This window comes from Aethina tumida, chromosome 1 (genome assembly GCF_024364675.1).
Source record: "Aethina tumida isolate Nest 87 chromosome 1, icAetTumi1.1, whole genome shotgun sequence".
Classification (NCBI taxonomy): Eukaryota; Metazoa; Arthropoda; class Insecta; order Coleoptera; family Nitidulidae; genus Aethina; species Aethina tumida.
Window position 1 is genome coordinate 16,693,372 of NC_065435.1, and position 22,441 is coordinate 16,715,812.

At 29.2% G+C, this 22,441-nt stretch overlaps 3 protein-coding genes across 7 annotated transcripts; all 3 read left to right on the plus strand.

Moving 5' to 3' along the window:
- The first annotated feature begins 3,542 nt into the window (after window positions 1–3,542).
- Window positions 3,543–8,448, plus strand: LOC109596664 (uncharacterized). 2 transcript variants are annotated; one of them, XM_020012269.2, is made up of 8 exons: window positions 3,543–3,569; window positions 5,681–5,872; window positions 5,925–6,056; window positions 6,524–6,710; window positions 6,761–6,936; window positions 6,989–7,183; window positions 7,274–7,519; window positions 7,584–8,448. In XM_020012269.2, exons 1-8 carry the CDS (start codon window positions 3,558–3,560, stop codon window positions 7,695–7,697), a joined length of 1,254 nt encoding a protein of 417 aa, XP_019867828.2. In that variant the 5' UTR covers window positions 3,543–3,557; the 3' UTR covers window positions 7,698–8,448. The 2 variants fall into 2 exon arrangements, with proteins under 2 accessions (XP_019867828.2, XP_019867904.1); XM_020012345.2 differs by lacking the exon at window positions 3,543–3,569 and adding an exon at window positions 5,548–5,623.
- A 970-nt stretch (window positions 8,449–9,418) lies between these two features.
- On the plus strand, window positions 9,419–18,574 carry LOC109601293 (DNA-binding protein Ewg). 4 transcript variants are annotated; one of them, XM_020017629.2, is made up of 8 exons: window positions 9,419–9,500; window positions 10,616–10,975; window positions 12,628–13,053; window positions 13,119–13,247; window positions 14,058–14,198; window positions 14,619–14,772; window positions 14,837–14,961; window positions 15,128–18,574. In XM_020017629.2, exons 2-8 carry the CDS (start codon window positions 10,652–10,654, stop codon window positions 15,332–15,334), a joined length of 1,506 nt encoding a protein of 501 aa, XP_019873188.1. In that variant the 5' UTR covers window positions 9,419–9,500; window positions 10,616–10,651; the 3' UTR covers window positions 15,335–18,574. The 4 variants fall into 4 exon arrangements, with proteins under 4 accessions (XP_019873188.1, XP_019873113.1, XP_019873329.1 ...); XM_020017554.2 differs by lacking the exon at window positions 9,419–9,500 and adding an exon at window positions 9,511–9,783; XM_020017770.2 differs by lacking the exon at window positions 9,419–9,500 and adding an exon at window positions 9,511–9,783 and having other exon boundaries at window positions 14,625–14,772.
- An 875-nt stretch (window positions 18,575–19,449) lies between these two features.
- Window positions 19,450–21,402, plus strand: LOC109601593 (protein disulfide-isomerase A6 homolog). Its single transcript, XM_049963415.1, has 6 exons — window positions 19,450–19,589; window positions 19,673–19,866; window positions 19,924–20,148; window positions 20,294–20,820; window positions 20,882–21,040; window positions 21,096–21,402. Exons 1-6 carry the CDS (start codon window positions 19,574–19,576, stop codon window positions 21,253–21,255), a joined length of 1,281 nt encoding a protein of 426 aa, XP_049819372.1. The 5' UTR covers window positions 19,450–19,573; the 3' UTR covers window positions 21,256–21,402.
- Window positions 21,403–22,441: the final 1,039 nt, after the last annotated feature.

Below are 22,441 nucleotides of genomic sequence, written 5' to 3' on the forward strand. Positions count from 1 at the left end.
ATTTATAAATTAGAATAAAAATATGTTAGCATTTAATATTATTCACCAATGCGGTTTTTTTCAAGTGAAGGCCGTTTAAAACTATTTGACGTGTTAATTGAGGTACCACATATATTAATAATTTCACAACTTTACTGCAAATCAGAATCATTGACATAATTTGCAGTGAAGTGATAATATAGATTACTTACTAATATATATATATATATATATATATATATATATATATATATATATATATATATATATATATATATATATATATATATATATAATATACACATATATGTATGTGTGTATAAAAGAAGCATTATTGATTTTTTACAAGTTAGTACAACATAGTACAGTGTACTAATATGTGCTTAAGTTGATAAAATTACATTAACGTTAGTTTTTATCCATCGCCACCTCTGTTTGTTTGTAATAACTTCATTATCATTCTGAAAAGACTAGTGGGCACTTAGAAAATTAAAAATTGCTATATGTAACGAATTTGACGTATTTTTTTTAAATTTTATATTTTCTGTTGTCATATTTCATATACAATTCAACCACAAGTTTAAATATTAATTATTATACATAAGCATATATTATTTTTAACCGATATCATCTATAAAATAAAAACCAACAAATAAAATTTGTTTGGTGTTGGTAGAAGAAGTGGTTTAATTATATTGTTATAAATTATCGCCATCTTTGTTTTTTTTTTTTTGAGAATCACACAATGGCCCTAAGATAACTAGAGGGCTCTAGTAACTAAACGTAGTGAAAATCACAAAAATCGAATACGACGAATAGTCCAAAACAAATAATAATTTCAACTAAAATTTAAATTAATGAGCTATTTCGACATGTGTATAGTTAGATATTCAGGGACAAAATAAAATCTACCACAATAATCGTTCGGCCTAATCATTAATAATAACGAGCCTAATTGGTCTATTAAAAAAATATTAACAACACTATATTAAAACGTGGGCTCAAAAACGAAAAAAGATATTGCTTTCAAATCATAACAATGAATGATGGTAGAAAAGGTTATTCGATTAATAATTTTTCTGGAAGTAGTTTTCCAATGGTAATGAAATTCTTACACGCAAGGTTTTTCAAATGATCTTGACAATCAATAATTTCTTCGTTCTTGGATGTATAATATAATATTAGTTAATTTATAATATAGTATGTTTATAACAGTACCAACAAGTAACGATGAAAAAGTTAATGATATTAAATTATCAGTTTAAGAAATACGAACACTTAATTTTTATAAAATATACCCATAAAGTCCAAAAATTGATGTTTAAGAATTATTAAATGTACATATTTGTTATATGAGTCATCTTTTTTAAAAAATACATTTATTAAATAATAGTGTCTGCCTCTGGCAATATCTAATCTAATAGTTACTTAAAATACAATAATTATAATGCTGATACGAATATTTACTATTTTATATACATTTTATATTTTTACAGCAATTTTCAAAAATTTAATACCATTCTTCATATGTCATGGTCACACACTTTTCCATCATCTATGTTCCAATGAACATATTTTGAAAATTTAAGGTTGAAATTAGAATGCATACCTTGAAGCCACCAAAATATAATGATCTAGACCAAGTTCGTGTATCTAGTTTAAAAGTTGTTTTTTAACTATAATTAATTTTATTAATCAAAAACTGATCAAATATCGAAGAATAACATCTAATAGAAAATTAATTGAGTATTAATGTACCCATTATTTGTATTCACATGAAGAATTTTAACTTAGATACATAACATATTATGTCCTATAAACATTATTGTCAAAATTGTGACCACATTAGAACAACAGCTAAATATAAAAATGAAATTTTTGAAATAAGAATTAGAATGAGGTCTTCAAGGCTTCATTTTTTTAACCCTTAATATATTACAAATATTGTTAAAAGTGACAATAATTAATCTGTTAGTCAAGATGAGGACAACAAAAAATGAATGTGCAAGTTTATCTATATTTAGATCTTTTTTAGCACTACAGTGTTACTGTTGACACTAAGTATGAAATCAACTAAATGTTTTGGTTGTGAATCGTATAACTATAGTAGAAAAGTTTCTTCAATATTTGTATTCACATGAAGACTTTTAAATTAGAAACATATTATGTCCTATAAACATTATTGTCAAAACTGTAACCACAGTGAAGTTGCTACGTTAGAATAACAGCAAATGAAAATTTTGAAATAAGAATTAGAATGAGGACTCCATGCTTCATTTTTTAACCCTTAATATGTTACAAATATTGTGAGAATAATAGCATCACAGTGTCACTGTTGACACTAAATATCCAATCAATTAAATTATTTGGCTGTGAATAGTATACCCATAGTTTCTTCAATTCTCTGGGAAGTCCCCTATTAAATCCTATTAAGTTTAATGGCCTATACCTGCAAATGTTGACTTCGAATCTTTTAGAATTTTTAGAACAAATTAATGCACGATACTTGTTAACATTCAAGTGTTTTTTTTTTGTCCCAAAATTAGTTTAGTATACTATTTATAGGATATTGGGACAAGGCTGACCACCAATTTATTTATTTCTGATATATAAAAAAATATTATACTTTAGTATACTTTTGGAATCAAAGAAATATAATTATTATCCTTACTCAACAAATTACAATTTATCACAGTTAAATAAAAAATTGTTGGCAATAAAATAATTATCTAAAACATGTTTTAGATGTGAAGATCTTTGAACTTCATGACGAAATAGTTGTCAACAATTTTTTTATTGATATTGCATAAAATGATTTCCTTGATTTTAGATTTTATAATTTAAATATATATTCTTCATTACTATTTTGAAAGTAGATCATAATCAATTTATTTCAACGACGTTTTTATCTTTAAATCTTCGCAAATAACGAAATTATTTGCCAAAAACCTTGGTACAACATCCTGTAAAACTATTCACGGATTAATAATATTTCGGACAGTTAGTTATAAACACGTACACACTAATAACGTAAAAAATGACACACATAAAACTAGTTTTTTATATAATAATAGTTAATTCATTAACCTTACTCTGCATTGTCATGAACAGGGTCATTAGAACCTTGAGAGGAGCGGAAACCTTAAAAATATATTTATATTTGTTAATTTGCGTCCCCAGGCGAGCTAACAGTATACGTCCGACTTTTAGCAAAGCAAGATCTAAAACAAAACATGACGATTTACGGAAAATTGGTCCAGATCATCATTTCAAATCCGAAGAAGATTTTAAGTTAACAACTGATGTCGATGGATGTGAATGTGTGCCGGCTAAAGTGATTACAGTTGTGGATGGATGTGTAGAATAAATCTGATTTGTATACTTATTACTGATAAGTAATTAGTTTTACGAAAATTCATTGTTACATTATGTGTTAAAATGTGTTTATTTAAATTATCTTAGTTATTGTAAGTACACATATTGTTAAACATGTATAAATAAATTAAACTGTTAAACTCATTTATGGTATTATTCTTTTTTATAACATAAAGTGAAATAATTTTTAAAGTTTATGATAGATGAAATTTCAGGTAAGTTTTATTTGAAATATATAGACAAGATATTATTAAAATATACAGGCAACCCAAGTATAATAAATTTGAAAATTATATCACAATTTCTTTATTCATCTATTCCTATTTCAGATTAATAAATTTCAGTTATTGATTCATAAGTAAATAATAAACAAAAATTGTTTTGGATATCTAAAATTTACTCCGCCCGATAATGATTTAACTGGACTCTAGAGAAAATATATGTTGGATTTTCCCATATAATTTCAGTAATAATCATTATAACACAGAAAATCAGTCATATTTATCTTTCGATTAAAAGTCGAATCAATGTCTCGTGTATTCTCCAATGCTTTCGAATTCTAATAATTGGTTTAATTGGATTGATCCAACCATTTACCTATACAATGTGTTTTTAGATTATTTTAAGACAGGGAAAGTTTCATTCCATATAAATTGTAGCGAGTGATGAACTAAATAAAACTTATATTTAGAACAGAATATTATTTTGTTAATATTTTAATTTTTAATTTTGAAAAACATTATAGGATTATCACGAAAAAAATAATTATTTTTTTATTTAAAAAATATATATAAAATTTTTCAAATTGTCCAATTTGACATAGAAAGCCAATACTGGATTATAAAGTTAAATAATTTGCATCCCTTAGGTGACACAATGCCCTCTGTCACGTATCAGCTATCATTAATCAGTGGAAAGTTAAAATAAGTTGATAGATTGGCCTGTACAATCGCCAGATCTTAATCCAATCCAAAATTTGTGGTAATAATTAATAAAAACAACAATTGAACCCATTTTATTTCAATTTCAAACGTATAAATAAAATAAAAGAAGACATTTATAGAGTACCACATACTTTTGATTAGATGTAGCTTATAAACTTTCAAAATTGCTCATCTACAGAGGACGTTTTAAAACAGAAATGTTGACGCCCTCTTTTTTTAAGTTTATGACAGAGGAAAGTTCAGGTAAGTTTTAAATATATAGACTAGATATAATTAAAATATACAGGCAATTCCAGATATAATAAATTTGTAAATTATATCAAAATTTCTCTATTAATCTACTTCTATTTCAGATGAACAAACTTCAGTTATTGATTTATTAGTAAATAAAAAACAAAATATTGTTTTGGATATGTAAAGTTTACTGAGTCCAACAATGCCTTCACCATGGACTCTAGAGAAAATATATCAAGCGCATCGTATCCATTAATGTTGGATTTTCCCATTGAATTTCAATAATTTTGAGAATCAAATAATATTATAATACAATCATATTTAGATTTCGACTGAATGTCTTCTGTGTTCTCTAATACTTTCGAATTCTAATAACTGACTTTATTGGATACAACCATTTACAATGTTTTTTAGATTATTTTAAGACATAGGGAATTTTAAATAGAAAGTTTCATTCCATATAAATTATAGCGAGTAATGAACTAAATAAAACTTATATTTAGAAACGGATATCATTTTGTCAATATTTTAATTTTCAACTTTGAAAAAAATTATAAGATTGTCACGAACAAAATAATTATTTTTTTTTAATTTAAAAAATATATATAAAATTTTTCAAATTGTCCAATTGGACATAGAAAGCTAATACTGGTTTATAAAATTTAATAATTTGCATCCCTCTGGTGATACAATGTCCTCTGTTACGTATCAACTATCACTAATCAGTGGAGAGTCAAAATAAGTTGATAGTCTGCCCAATCGCCAGATCTTAATCAAATCCAACATTTGTGATAATAATAAATAAAAACAACAATTGAAACCATTTTATTTCAGTTTCAAATATATTAATAAAATCAAAGAAAACATTTATAGAGTACCACATACTTTTGGTCAGATGAAGTTTACAGAGGACGCTATAAAACACGAATGTTGACGCTCTCTATTTTCAATCAAAAGAAATATATTTAAAACCTAACCTTAAATTTTACAGTTGTCTTTCAACTTTGACAGAAGAAATGTTTATATGGAAATAACCTGTTAATTTACTGTGATATTATTATTATCTTTCAATGACTCCTAAACGTTTTTAAGTGCGAGTTTTTAGTACGAATTGTTAAATTTATGTTCATTTTGATATGTCGTTATAGTTAATAATCATGACTGATGAATATTTAAAATCCATAATTGATGGAGTATGTAAAGCTGCTCAGGAACATAATATAGGTCATTGTGAAGAAATGGAGGACACAACAACAATATGTAATGGCAGTAGGAGTAACAATTTGCACAACTCAAACAACACTCTTTTGAATGGACATTCTCAATCTCTTGACTTACCGGTAAGTAATTATTAATATTTTGTTCAGTATTATTAACACGAAACTATTCTAGACCTTGATGACATGTGTCACATGCAATGGATACTATGGACCATCCTTTGAAGACCCTATTTGTTCCACTTGTCATGCATTTTTATACCCAAGCAGCGCTTTAATACCTGAGAATTTATCTGTGTCTTATGAGGTATGTATGTGTGATGTAATTTACTAGTTTAATATTTCAAAATGTAAACAATTATATTATTTTAAAATATTACAATATCCAAAGAGAACATTTCTAAAGCCTTTTTGGATTACCAGTACTTCCAGATAAACAAACAATGAAATAAGTTTGAATTATGGAATACATAAATTTGCAGATTATTCATATGTTACTGTACTTATTATTACATATTTGCTATAATTTGTTAATATGTGTCTTTGTTTGATTAATTAATTTAAGATATTAGTCAGTTCTTATCTAAAACCATTGTGTTATTTTAACAATTTCCTTTCATAAGATAGTGACTCAGTTAATTAGTGATTATAGCCACAAATATTTGAAATTTAAGTAAAATTATGAATTTGTTTTACATTCGATTCCATTGAAATCATAAATTATTGTAACATGACATTGGCATTGAACACTTTTTAATAATAGTTTTTTAATAGTCTAGTGACAGTGATTCGGGTAATGAAGAGCCTGATGATGGAGGAGAAATTTTGTCAGCCCAAGACCTAATTGCACCAGATCCAATAAGGTCTGTAGGAGCTGAAACTCTAGCAAGAGAAATACAAAAATTATCTGAATTTACACCGCAAATGGACCAAATCAACATTGAACTGCTGCCCCCAGAAGGTAATAAAATTTTGGCACATAATGCATGTAAATAAAATGATACATTTCAGTCTTGATAATCATGTTCACCTATTTGGACGAAATTTCTTTATGGAGTATAGGACAAGTATGTACTAGATGGAGAGAAATACTGTTTATGTGTGTTAAACCAGAAAGATGGAGAGACTACACAAGAAAAAGATGGCCGTTACTGCCTGTGTTAAACCAAGATCAAGATTGGTATGAGGTAAATGGTCTATAAAAGTGGTCAACAAGAATGTAACTATAAATTTTTTCAGTTGTATTCATCCATGATGCGTAGTTCTTGTTGTGTGAAATGTATAAAGTCTATGTCTTCTATAAAAACAAACGCAAAATGGGATCACAACTCTTGGCGAAGACATAGATTAATGACGGAAGTGCGGTCAATGAGAAACGACCCACTAGACGGGATTGACGCACAAAATTTAGATGAAGCTTGCTGTCATTGGCAGGTAATGATAATCATTTGATATATTTGAAAACACACTTAAGTCACTTGTGTCTGAATTCTTTGTGAGATTTGCTAGTTTTAACTATTTTAGGCAACAATTGAAGGTCCTGCTGGAAGTCCATATGAAGGAGGCTTATTCTTTTTATATATTGAAGTACCCCATACATATCCTTTGGACCCTCCAGTTGTCAGATTCATTACAAAAATATTTCATCCTAATGTTTCAAGACATGGGGACATTGGAATTGATTCTATTCTTCATAACTGGTCATTAGCTTTAACTATTAGCAAACTGTTGATTTCCATACAGTCTTTATTAACTGATCCTTATTGTGAAGTAAGTAAAACTTAATTATTGCAAATAAAATTAGTTATTTATTTATATTTTTTGAACATTTTAGGTTTGTATGGAACCTCTAATAGGACAATTATACATGAGAGACAGAAGACTTTTCGATGAAAATGCAAGATTATGGACCACCAAATTTGCAATGCATGATATGCTGTCTCATTAGGTTTAAAATTACAGGACGAAATTGAAACATGTTTTCAAATAAGAAGTATACTGCGACTAGATAATCATATTTTGCTGTTACTGATTGGAATCAAATGAGACGTTGTACACGCTATATAAGTACCTCGATTCCATTTAACTAACTTAAACATAAACGCGACACTAAATCTACTACACATGTTCTGTAATACCTTGGAATATTCACGTAATTTGTTTATTTTAGACATAACGTTCTACGTTGACTTTTATCTCGTTTATCTACATTCAAGTAAATAAAAGAATTTTTATTTTAAAATTATTTTATATGGTATATAACTTGAAACTTTTTATGTTACACAATATGCTTATAATTTACTTTTTTTAACAAATGTTATAGCAACATGCTTTTGTGTTAATATAAACTTTTTTAATGTTAGGTTTTAATCATTCTGTATTTCTAATGGAGAAACAACTTATAGGTGTATATTTGCATAGTTACTACGACACATTTACGTAATTTACATTTTAATCAATGATGTAGTGTAATGCATACATGTAAACAATCCTAAATGTTGAATGAACCCAGTATTACTTGTTTCTTTCTATTATTAGTATTTTTTTAGTATTATTTAACAGTGCAATATCAGTAATCCCAGTAACGTTTAAATATCAACAACTACGAAACGTATTTCAATTTCTCCATCTGTATATTATATTTTTTACGTTTATTAAAATATATGTGATATACAAACTGAATAAATAAGTACAACGGATACGTGTGTTTCTGACTGTCTTAGTATAGATAAATCTATTTTAGCACCCAGCTCAGTTCCTTTAAATCAATCTAATTTATTTCGTTTTAAGTATATTCAAATAAATTAGTTTATCCTTGCAGCTATTATGTTTTTAATGATTGGCTGAAAACTAATACGAATTAATGATAAATTTCGCCATAACTGGAAAATATTTAACAATTTATAAATAGAATATAATTTGGTGTAATCATTGATTCAAATGGAATTACAAGTGATATTAGTAGATGGCGCTGCATTTTTGTACTCAGTTGAGGCAACAAATTTCTACACTACCATCAAATGCAGTTTCCCACCAGACAATACAAATATATTGGCACCAAAAGTATTATTTTAAAAATATGTTTTGTTTAGATACACAGACGACCAATAGAGATGCGACGATAAGTAAATCATTAATAGCCTATTCCTGCGACCGATGTAAATTGCATTTGTGTTAAGAATAATATATGTACATCACAAATTGGTTGTTAAACGTTTAAGAACATGGAACTCTTTTCATGTATGGTTTATTCAATAAAATTATACATCTTTGAATTCGTTTTAGGAGACAACAGAAATAAATTCTTGTAGGGTGACAATAAACTAATAATAGTGGTAATGATAATAATAATGATACACATTAATTTTGATTAAATGATATAAAGAACAATATATGGATGTCTTTAAGACACTTCTAAGTTCAAAAACATTGATAATAATGAGATGATGAATGAGCGAAAAAAAAAATTGTAAAATTATAGTAATATAAATATATTATTAGTTGTATAAAAACATTTAAAAACTCATGAATAATTAAAAGAATAATGTTTAAAAGTGGCGGTAAGTAAATGTTTATGTACACAAACAATAATGATGGATGAAAGATGGCGCTAGTGTAATAGGAAATTTTATCGCTAGTTTAGCGAAGCTTGGTGTGTTGTTGGGCGGTTGAAGATCCAAATTATAGTAAAAATAAACAGCTATTAAAAATTTTAAATTTACATTTACACGACTAATATATATTTGTAAACGTAAGTAAGTTGTGAGAATCACCGAAGTGATCAGTGTATTTGCGCAGACTCGTGTAATATGGCTGTGAGTCAAAATAATGTCGGGCATTACAAGAGATGCTGACATCGATCGATATATAGAATGTGACGTAAATGAATATGTCGGTACGTTCGCTGATAATATACCTTTGTAAAAATGATCGGTTAAGTTCAGTGAATGTGTACAGTGCACTTGGAAACACTAGAGTTGTTTTAACTCCGCCAACAGACATGTTTTTTTGTTAAATGTGTAACATACACGCAGGTGCGTACGCAGCCGTACTAATAATTTTAACTGGGCCTGCTCCATTCCTGGTAAACGCGCGTTTAACTTAAATAATATTCGGACTTGAAATTACGACGTTCACACGTCCGTTGCATTATCGAAGTTTATTCGTTTCCTTGCCGTGCACTATTGACACGTCCGGGGGAAGCCATATTACCTCCATGTATATCGTTCGTATTTCCCAACATGTATCGCGCCAAACCACCTTGATGTGCGCAAATACTGTTTTGTTCATGTGCATGCGTTAAAAAATATGATTTACCGAAAGAAATCACTCGGTTTTCCATAACAAACGAAACATTCATCATACTTGATTAATTTATACTTAAAATGTATATAGTCATATCTTCATGTAAGGGAAAGGGGGAAACTCCATCAATTATTGATTTTATACTGTAGCATTTATTTATTCTATATTCAAACAAATTTCGTGTATCAATGTTTAAGTGGGTTATATTTATCAAGTTATACCAGGAATGGAGCACTAGTGAATAGTTTATAATGTTTGGGACTTGAATAAGACAACAAATAACTTAAATAGGTATAGGAAACTAAAATTCTAATACCTAACCTCAAATTCGTCTTTTGTTTGTACACATTATTTAGCCTACTTGATTAAATACCTTCGGCTTTTTACAATTTTATACTAAAATTAGCGAAAAAATATTCACATTAACAATTTCAACGCACATATTAGACTATTTAAAGAGACGCCCAGAAATCGGCAAAAAAATTAAGCATTACGTGAACGCAAAACGTACACAAGCCAGCAAAAAACGCGATATTAAAAAATAAAAAATCATTTTTTTAGGGAGATTGTCTTCCATGATACGGGTGAGTGGTCTCGATGATGAATACTTCAAACGGCAATCAGAATAACGCAGATCAAATAGCAATGGTTGTGGGCTCTCCAAGTGGAATGTCTGGTGCTTCTGATGACGATGACGACAACTGCCCCTCATCCCCTGGCTCAGTCTATGAGGAAGGTTCCGACCTCATGGCTGCAGCCATGGGAGATGAGGTCACTGCACAGCTAGCTGCAGCCGGACCAGTGGGTGTTGCAGCGGCAGCTGCCATTGTTTCATCTAAGAAGAGAAAAAGACCACATTCTTTCGAAACAAACCCATCAATTAGGAAACGCCAACAAAATAGGTTACTAAGAAAACTAAGGGTGAGCAACAATTATTATTAATTATATTTTTTAAGAGTAATTTATTACTGGTTCATGATGTAGATATTTTACTGTTATTGATAATTTCCTGTTAAATGGGGACTAAACAATATAAAAACTGTTTAAAATATTTCAGGAATTAATATGAGTAAGAATCTGATAATAAATATCATTTATGTAATAGTGAATTATTTATTTATTTATCTTATGTACATTTTACAATTTACAAAATTTAAATCTTATTAGAAAAGACAACTTTTTTACAAATTGGTCAAGAAATCGCACATATTTGTGTGTATTTTAAATCGAAAAAAGCAATAAAAAATCCAAACGGCTCTTTGAAATATAAAAAATTAACTTAATTCTATTTTGTTACTGTTTATTTAAAACATTTGAAAGAAACAGTACATACATATTTTATTCTATATAATTAATACCGCATTTCGAAAAATAACCATAATCATTTTCACTAATTAGCCTATTCTGTTATTAATGTTTTAAGATGTACAATATTTAAGATACATAATGAAAACCCTGTATCGAACGAGATACTCCTTATAGGATGGTCCTTTTTTTAATGTGTATGTAATCAGTTAAATTGTTGGGAAAAAATATTAATAACTAATAATTAATAATTATTGGGTTTAGGTATAGGACATAATATACCCATTTATCTACAATTAAATATAGAATTTAAAGATTCAATATTCAGTTAAATATGCTGAGGGTTCCATAGAAAACAACAAGGTTATTGGTGCCTTAAGATGTGCAAAATTATACGTAAATAACGAATACCCTGTATAAAATTTATAAGCATTAATAATGGCTTCTTGTAGAATGGGCCTTGTTTAATACGTGTGCCAAAAAAGAACATTTCACCATCAAAATTGGTAACGTTACAGATATTTTAGTTGGATCTATTAAAATTTTTAAATTCAAAAACTATTGAGTTTAGGTTTGAGACATGAAAATAACGAAAGTTCATGTCACTTCCGGTGTAACCGGAAATGAAATTTTGCTCAAAATAGTAGTTTAAGCTGTAATTGCTATAAAGCAAATCAATATCGTTTTCAATTTACACATAATTATAAAAGAGACGATATAATTGTGGTATCCTTGGTTTACTTTTTTTCAGTTAATTTACTTGTTTCACCTTTGAATATTCTTTAAAAACTTTATGATAAATTAACACTTAAAAACTGGAGTGGATCCTCTCTCCCTTTGGTGGTGGTTAATAATAGAAAGTCAGAAAGTAATTTATAAAATATTCAATATATACTTATTGTATATTTTAGATTAACCTTTAAATGTTCTAGAATATTAAATTATTAACTATTTCAAGCAATTTTATTTTCTGAAAAATTAAATGTGTAGTTTAAAATCATACAGTTAAAAATAAACTAAATAAATAAGTTCAGGATTTTCCCACATTATTCACATTTGCTAATATTTAAGTACACTAGAAAATTTCTGATATGAGTTACTAGGGTTTCTTAACAAATATCAAGATAATGTGATATTTTAATTTAGAATAAATTTGTTCAACTTGAAAATAAGTTTAACAGAGGATTTTTCAATACTAAAATAGTTTTATTAAAAAATTATGGCTTGTTGACTGTTTAGAGTAGTACAGAATGAGCAAATTGTTACAGCAAACCATTGACGAATTTGCAACTAGGGTGGGTCAACAAGCCATCGTACTTGTCGCCACGCCGGGTAAACCCAATACGAGTTACAAAGTATTCGGAGCGAAACCGCTAGAGGATGTTATTAAAAATCTAAGAGGTATGATAATGGACGAATTGGAAAATGCTTTAGCTCATCAGGCGCCACCGCCAATGCAAGATGATCCCACACTGTTCGAACTGCCGCCGTTGATCATCGATGGTATACCAACCCCGGTGGAGAAAATGACGCAGGCACAATTGAGGGCGTTCATACCCTTGATGTTGAAATATTCGACTGGGCGAGGTAAACCGGGATGGGGTAGGGAGTCGACCAGACCGCCGTGGTGGCCCAAGGAGTTGCCGTGGGCCAACGTGCGGATGGACGCGAGGAGCGAGGACGAAAAACAAAAGGTAACCCTTTCGAAAATGGTCCAAAAATATTTTTTGATCAACGTATTTATCAAAATAAATTACAGATATCATGGACGCACGCACTGAGGCAAATAGTCATCAACTGCTATAAGTTCCACGGCAGGGAAGACCTATTACCGGCATTCACCGAGGAGGACGAGAAGGCCAACGCCACAGCCACGGCAAATGCAAATGTCAGTGCTTCTGTGGGAGTATTAAAAATGCATAGCTCGGGCATGGTCCCCACGCACAAGATACAGATCCAAGCTAATGGGTCCCCACAAATAATAGCCACATCCCCTGATTTGTCAGGGTCATCTACACAAGTTTGCTTAGATACGGCAGGCTATAGCTCAGACGTCGATGTGTGTATACGTTTCGACAACAATTATTTATTCAAGCTGAAATATTCTGAACATTTACTACTTATTTTCCCAACGCACCTAACAGAGCAAATTCAATTTAAATGTATTCAATACTGTTTGCACACAAGTTACATAAAAAAAATTAGTTTTATATAAATAGCACCACATTGCGTAATAAAATTTACTTAGATTGTTACTTATTTCTATTTTTAAATAGTAAAAATACAGTCAAAGTACTATTATTAATTGTGAGTGAGCTGGAACTGTAAACAACAGGTTGTACATGTATTTTTTTGTCAGTATCATAAAACAGTTTAAAGCTCATAATGTTATAGGTACATGGATAAAAACGGAACAGAATATATCAGACTGCGTGTATTTTATTTTAATTCATTTTTTTAATTTCTATTCTTCGGTAATACTTTTAGAGTTTCGTAGTTATTTTGGAGCATGATATTTTTTTGTCGTTTAGTTATATTAGAATTTTATGTGGTTATAAAAAAATACGTTGTTTATTAAAATATTGTACTTATTTATTATTTATGCCTGATTAGCTTGGTTTTGTTTCTTTATTTTTTGTTTTTATATTTAAATTTGGAGTAATTTGACAAAAATTCTTATGACAAACCGTACTTTCAGATCGCTGCCCAATATACTCCCACCGTTTTACATACTATTACGAACCCAGACGGTACTGTTAGTATTGTACAGGTGGATCCAAACAACCCTATCATTACGTTACCAGATGGTACAACCGCACACGTTCAAGGAATGGCTACTGTAAGTGATCTATGTTCTTATTAGATAGTAACAGTCATATTAGATACTTTTCATTTGAGCATATATCATTATCATCACACATTTGAAAAGAAGTCATAATTAATATCCATTTGTATCATATGATAATTATTATAATAGTGGTAATAGTAAAGATTATATGATTTGATGTGGATAATTTGAGTTTCGTAGGTTAAATAGCTTCATTACAACTATGTCAGCATAAACAAAGAGATGTGAATGAACGAAAAAAAAAATAATTCAAATGATTTGTTGAATTTTCTATTCAACAACTAAACGAATTATGTCATTTAACATTATTTATTCCATTCATTTATGCTGTAAAACCTACCTTTACTTACAAGACTAACTTTCCACTCGTACTAACTTCATTAATCTTTAAACATCGTTTAACCTTATCAGTTACAGTCGGGACAAGGTGACGGTACGCCTGTCCATACCATTCAAACTATCACAGAAAGCGGTGCCCAAGGCGAAGTAGTGGATCTAAACTCAGTGACTGAAGCGACGCTCAATTCGGAAGGACAGATAATCTTAACGGCTGAAGATGGACACGGTAATATAATATTAAAGTTTATAAAGTATAACGAGTACTAAAACAAAATTTATTACATTTCCAGTGAGTGGTGTAATCACTGTTCCTGTAACAGCTTCAATGTATCAAACAATGGTGGCCAATATTCAACATTTGCATACCAACAGTGACGGAACAGTGTGTGTGACTCCAGTTGTGCAAGTTCCTAAGGTAATATTTTTATTAATTTACTTCATTTGTCTCATGCAAATAATTTTTAACGGACGAGATACAATTAAATTTTTAGTGTTTCCTACCAATTTAATTAATTTAAATCAATTAAAATATTCAGTTGAAATAATTACAAATATTCTGACAAATAAATAAAAATTCTCAGGTGGAACCAAACAACGGCGACAACATGGATACGTTAACAGTGACGCCTAGTGGATTAGCGACTCATTCTATGATGATACAAAGTTCGGGTAATGACCCTCCGCAAGTGTTACAAGTCCTTTCTTTAAAAGAGGCAACGGTTTTAACGAAAGCTATGCAAAGCATATCTGACGTCAAAACTGAAGAGACTATAATCAGTGACCAATAGACTTAACAAAGAAACAGCGAATGCACTCGTACAAAAAAGTATTGTAATCTTCAACCCTCCTTTTTATTTTAATTAAGTTTTAAAATCTAACAGTGCAACGTAAATATACAGCTCATTCTTCTATCACCGATTAATGTGGTGTATATTAAATTAATGAAAAGTTTCTTAAAATATACAAACTGTATATAGGATGTTTACGATTATTGTTACTTCTTTTTACTTATTTTTATTACTCTTTTGAGCCAAAAATTGACTATTGTTTTTTATTTTTACCATTAGAATTTCTTTATATTTTTACACAGCCCTCGCTGCATATATCAATATTTTTTTAATTTTATACAATTTTAAGTCTCAATTTGACTGTTGTGTTTTAACTTGACAAGTATGCATGTATTGTGTTCTGTTTACTAATCTAAATTTTATTTATTAAAATATGGCAATTGGGAATATGATTCTGTATAACTTGTTTTACTTCACCAATACTTGTTGAGTTAAAATTAAAATATTTTAAAAAATTATACCATGAAAATAATAAAAAGTATGTATATTTTTAGAAAAATAGAAATTCAGTTCAACTTACAAGGTGTCCCGAGTTGATTGATTTTTACAACAAAAATTAATTAAGTTGTGACACCTTGTACATTAAATTTTAAGATGACTAGCTCACAACGTATTATGTAATACCTAAGACTCATCATAATTCAACACATGTGTGTAAATTAGATTAAGAAAAAAAAGCAACAAGCATTTATTTTAACTATTGGATTCGAAAATCCAACTTGAAAAAACTACTGTCTATAACAGACAACAATGATGTAAAAATGCATTCCAAATACCACAATCACACTTACAATTCGTAATTGTATCATTTAACAAATTTTAACACTCAACAACAACAAATAATGACTTGGCTATAGTATTATGTGAGGCGAAAACCAAATTAATAACACGTGTTAAAGATACAATTACAATCAGATATTATTTTGTTAAAAGTAGTGATAAATTGTGTATTTTATGTTATTTAAAGTGGTGTATTCCGATTGTTTCACAGACATGCGAAGTTCGATGACTTTTTGTAAAAGTAGTTCAGCTTTTTATACAATTGAACCTTTATTTGGAATATTTTTGTTCCCAAATAAAAACGCGTACTCGTCTTTACGGACCTTAAGATGTACTTAACTGGTCCAACTGGCCATAGTATTATGACATTATGTGAACTACTTATAAAATAATCGGTCTCGTGTGTTTAAATTGCAACACATCTTGTGATTTACTTTAAAATATTTGCTTGTGCATTCGTGTACATATTAAAGTCTGTTCTGCGCATAGCATTGTAAGGCAGAGCTTGGAAGTTTGGTCAGTCATATTGACGTAATTAGTCGCACGTGAATATATTTTTGTATATAATTTAAGACTTTCCAGGTTCTTGGGACTAAGTACGACAATACATGACCAAATAATTTAGTCAATGTTGTTTTTGTATATATGTTCTTTAGCATTTGGCCTTTCTCATGATCAATTGTTAATTATTTCTAATTATTAATAATTGTGTATGTTCATGTGTGTAAGCAAATTTTTGTGTGTGAATAATTTATTTGTGCCATTCACATTGCGCTTTTAATGATAGCTCAGTAATCTAAGAAAATCAAACACTTGTAATTCTAAAAATGAGTTTTGATAACAACCAATTGTGTGTAACTTGATGCTTTATAGTAAAGTATGCATATCACAACAATTAAGTGCACTATAATTTAATATGATCACAAACTTTTACACATAAAATACTTGTAAATATTGTCTTATTGTATTGACAGTTTAAAGTTTACATACAAATATCAAACATTAGCCTTAATGGCATTTGCCAATTAACTTGTATACAAATACACAGACAGCACCGATTTTTGGTACTTGAGTGAATGTTTTTATTATAAAACACCTTATTTGTTTATAAAACAGTGTTTCATTTTTATACACATTAAACTAAATTTTACAAATAGTTACCAACTAAATAGAGTTTTCAAGTTGTGATATTATTCCTAATTGTGATAATGTGCAGATATATTTGTAAATAAATAATTGTCTTTACTGATCATGTAAACTAATTAATAGAAAACTGATAGCGTCCAGCATCCATATACTTCAAACTAAACAGTGAATTGTATATACTTTACTATAAAGTATTGTCCAAGAATGTGATTGTGTTTATATATTATGTATTGATTTGTTACGTTGTTTTATTTTTGTTTAATATTATGGATTTTACAAATTTTTTTTTGTGACCAAATTAAAAGAGAGAATTTTCCTCAAATTTATAATTTCTTTGAACTGGGAGTAACTAAAATAGTCGAAATCCTAATAAAACTTTTTATTTTAGCACATTACGAAGCATAAAAATTAAGCAGCGAATCTCTTTAAATATACCTCTGTATATATTTATAAATTTTGAATTTTCAATGAATAAATGCAATTTACAAATGTTCATTTAGGATTTTACAAATATTGGCCTAGTCCCTGCGGATCGACGGCAATTTTCAGACAAATTTATTGACCAAAGGTTTAATTGTAAGTAATTATATTATTTTGGGCATACCAGATATACAAACCGATTATAAGGTGTTCAAAGAAAATATGACCATGTTTTTCATTTTTTAGTTTTCTTTGACACACTTAATCGTTTCTTATAGTTTACAACGGACATTCAAATTTGATTTGAATTCCATTGAGAGGTGTTCAGGAATTTAAATGATTGTGAATTATGATTTTGATTGGTAATTATGTTGTAGTAAACGCTTAGAAGATTATGAGTACTGGAATAATTAAAATTTTTAGTTCATTATTCAATTTTCCATGAATTAGTACTTATTACTTCGTTTGCAATTATTTTCAGTTGACAGTACATTTTTGGAGTAAAATCGCAATATTATTTAAGTTCTAGTTGGAAGTTATTATTTGAAAATATAATTTAGTTGTACTAAAATAGAGTATTTTCATCATAAATAATGTTGTAATATATACTTAGATAGAATTGTACATTGTCAATCTCTGTAAGTACTACTACTTTTTAACAAAATAAATATAATTAAATGTGTTAAACTAGTTTTTTTCGATGTGGTGTGAAGTTCGTTGTTGTTATTTTCATGGTATGCATGTTTTAGAATACAATTATATGGCCAATTGTAATATGTAGCACAGTTTGTAAATTAATAGAATTTGTTACATTAAAGATATTTATTCATAGAAGGCACTATTTTCATTATCCTTGTTTAATCAGTTATTTTATCTGGTAAAAATTGGTCCAAGGAATTTTAAATGATGATCCTAAAACATCAATTTACTAAAATTGTTTACTTTTAATTTAAATATTCATTTTATGTATAGAGAATGCTTATACCTATCGAAAGGTTTTTTAATACTTAATTTAATTGTGCTAAAATATATAGGTTGTTTTGTGGATAATAATAAAGTTATTGATGTTTTAAGATGTACAAAATTGAATGTAATTAACGAACATCCTGTATAAAATTTGGGAGTACTAATAATGGCTCCTTATATAATAGACCTTGGTTAACGTGTATGCCAAAATGAGCTTTTCAGCATCAAAATTGTTGACTTTACAGACATTTTAGTTAGACCATCAATCTGTCAAAAGTTTTGGAAAATAAAAACAGGTTTAGATATATGAAACATTACCTTACAAAGGAGACCCAGCAACATTACCAAGAAAATAACCAGTTAATTACATAACATTACGTTTATTAAGCGATAATTATATCTATTAAACTACATACAAAATTGAGCAAACTCGTAGAATAGACAATTTCTTGTTTGCTGACAGTAGTCCACACGTCAGGTTCATATTTCATTGACTCTCTGTGTATACAGAAAAACATTCTTCTTCACACATATTCCATTAATTATATGCCTTATAAATTTGGAAACACTTGCCGTATTTTTGTCCAAAATTACGAGTTTCCCGTCATCATGACGAAAAAATATTGAAATTTTTAATGTTGTAATGTGCAAGTCAAAATTGGCGCCATAATTTTAAACTGTACTTGTTATGGGTTATAATTTACAACGCCTGCGCTATGATCAAAATGTTTGTTGTTCTGTATACTCGACCAATCAGCATTAACCACGAATTTGTGTTGGTGGATACGATAGGAACACCGGCTTAAGTTTGAGATTTGAGTTCGTGTAACTACATATTTGAATTGTGTGTTACTAAAACAACAAAATATGCTAAAACTGCTAAGTAAGTAGAGCCTGATTGGAAAAATCGTTATATTTAATAATAGATGCAGGTTATGGAAATGGTAAAATGTTTTTCTCTAATAGGTTTTGCCTTTCTGGCAACTCAGACGTGGGCCTTATACTCCCCCAGCTCCAATGTCGTCGATCTAACGCCAAGTAATTTTGATAAATTGGTAATACAAGGTGATGAAGTGTGGGTTGTTGAATTCTTTGCCCCTTGGTGTGGTCACTGCAAAAATTTGGTGCCCGAATATCAAAAGGCTGCAACTGCTTTAAAAGTATTAGCTCTGAATATATTTATTTAACATTATCTATAATAACTATGACATATTTAGGGAATTGTCAAAGTGGGTGCAGTTAATGCTGATGAACATAAAGACCTAGGTGGGCGGTATGGTGTTCGAGGTTTCCCAACTATCAAAATCTTTGGAGAAAATAAGTACAAACCAGAAGATTACAATGGTGGAAGAACTGCAGAAGACATTGTCAATGGAGCCCTTGCAGCTGCCAAACGAAAGGCAAAAGCTAGTTTTGGTGGTGGATCATCAGGAGGCAGCAAAGTAAGTTAACATAATATTTAGATTAAATTAAATAATGAAGTAAGATTCTACCTTTACACATGTTTTCATACAAGTAGACAAAAAGATATTATATATGGTATTATTTCATAGTGATATGATTATTAAGTATATGCTAATTTTCTAGGACAGCAAAAAAGATGATGTAATTGAACTCACAGATAGTAATTTTGATAAATTAGTATTACAATCTGATGATATGTGGTTGGTTGAATTCTATGCACCATGGTGTGGACACTGCAAAAATTTAGCTCCCCACTGGGCTAAGGCAGCAACTGAATTGAAGGGTAAAGTCAAATTGGGAGCATTGGATGCCACTGTACACCAAGCTAAGGCCCAAGAGTATCAAGTACAAGGATACCCAACCATCAAATATTTTGCTCCTGATGACAAACACAATGCACAAGAATACAATGGTGGTCGTACATCCAGTGATATTGTTCAATGGGCTTTGGACAAATTTTCTGAAAACATTCCTGCTCCTGAAGTCCAACAAATTGTTGATGAGAAGTCTGTGAAGGAAGCATGTGAAGAAAAGCCTTTGTGTGTGATTGCTGTATTGCCACACATTTTGGACTGTCAGTCTCAATGTAGGAATGAATATCTCAAAACTTTAACTGAATTGGGAGAAAAGTTTAAGAAGAAATACTGGGGGTAAAATTAGTTATACTATTGATTGTTTTAATTAGTAATAACATAAATGTTTTTGTTTTAGATGGTTGTGGTCTGAAGCTGGTGCCCAACTAGATTTAGAAAATGCTTTGGATATTGGAGGATTTGGTTACCCAGCCATGGCAGTAATAAATGCTAAGAAAATGAAATACTCAATCTTAAGAGGTTCATTCTCTAAGGATGGCATCTACGAATTCTTACGGTAAATAATTTATTTTAAATCAATACAGAATATTACATTTGTGATTCCATTTTAGTGATTTGTCATATGGAAAGGGAAATACTGCTCCAGTAAAAGGTCAGCAATTACCAAAAATAAACAAAGTTGATAGTTGGGATGGTAAAGATGGTGAATTGCCCCCTGAGGAAGATATTGATCTCTCTGATGTAGATTTAGATGAAAAAGATGAGTTGTAAGACTAATAATTTATAGTTATTTTAAATTTTTGTAAAATACTTCTTCCTCTTAATATGTGTTCTATTTAGGTTCTGTGTTTAGTTATTAAGGTATTTTTGAAAGATTGTACATTGAAACGTTAAAAATAAATGACACCTTTTGTATTATTTGTTAATATTGAAAATAATTAACCTATATATGAAATATAAAATTAGAGACTAGTCTATAACATCACAAGGATGTTAATATGCTAAAACATATATGGTCTTGCATTGAAAATTTAAAAGTTATTAAAGTTTTAAGATGCACATGAAAGTAAATAACGTACATCCTATATAAAATTTGGGATTATTAATGATGATTCCTTATGGATGGTCATTGCTTACAGTGCATGCTAAAAATGAATTTTCCAGCTTTAAAATTATTGACTTTGCAGACCTTTTAGTTAGACTGTCAATCACAATTTAATAAAATATTAAAAAACACATAATTGGTATTGATTAATACTACAAAATAAACTGTGTTTATCATTTATTCATAAAATATAAAAACCGTCTGAACAGCTATAAAAATTGAAAGTCACATAAACCTACAATCGTATACGAGACACTTATAATACATTATGTATCTTTGGTTTTAATTTGTCTATAATTAATGAACACATAATTTAAGGCACAAGTCTAGTCCAACAGTAATTAAATGTTTTAATTTAAAACAATCTGAAATTTAACAAATACAATTTAAATTAATAAGTTAATAAGTCTAACCATATCACACAAGCCAATATTTAAGTTTTAACAAATTATATGGAAGACAGGTTATTTTCATTTGTAATGAAAAATATTTAATTTAAAGTTTAAGACACAAGTTCAGTCCAAGCATAGGTAAATGTTATAATGTAACACGTTGAAGACTGCATGGACCACCGGTGGGTCACAACGCAATAACATTACCGGTCCGCGTGCTCACGAGTGGGCATACGACATGTTTTACGTGGCCGTTTGCACACCGGTGGGCATGATTTAAATATAATTTATGTACAGTAGAGATACTGCAAATCTAAGGGTTAAATAATGTTTACCTCGAATTATTGTACACTAAAAAATATTTAAAAAACAATATACTTAATTAACAATAAGAAAAATTCCGGTCCCTGTGTGAGAAATACGATTTTGCAATGCTGTCTTCAACGTGTTAAAACAGTCT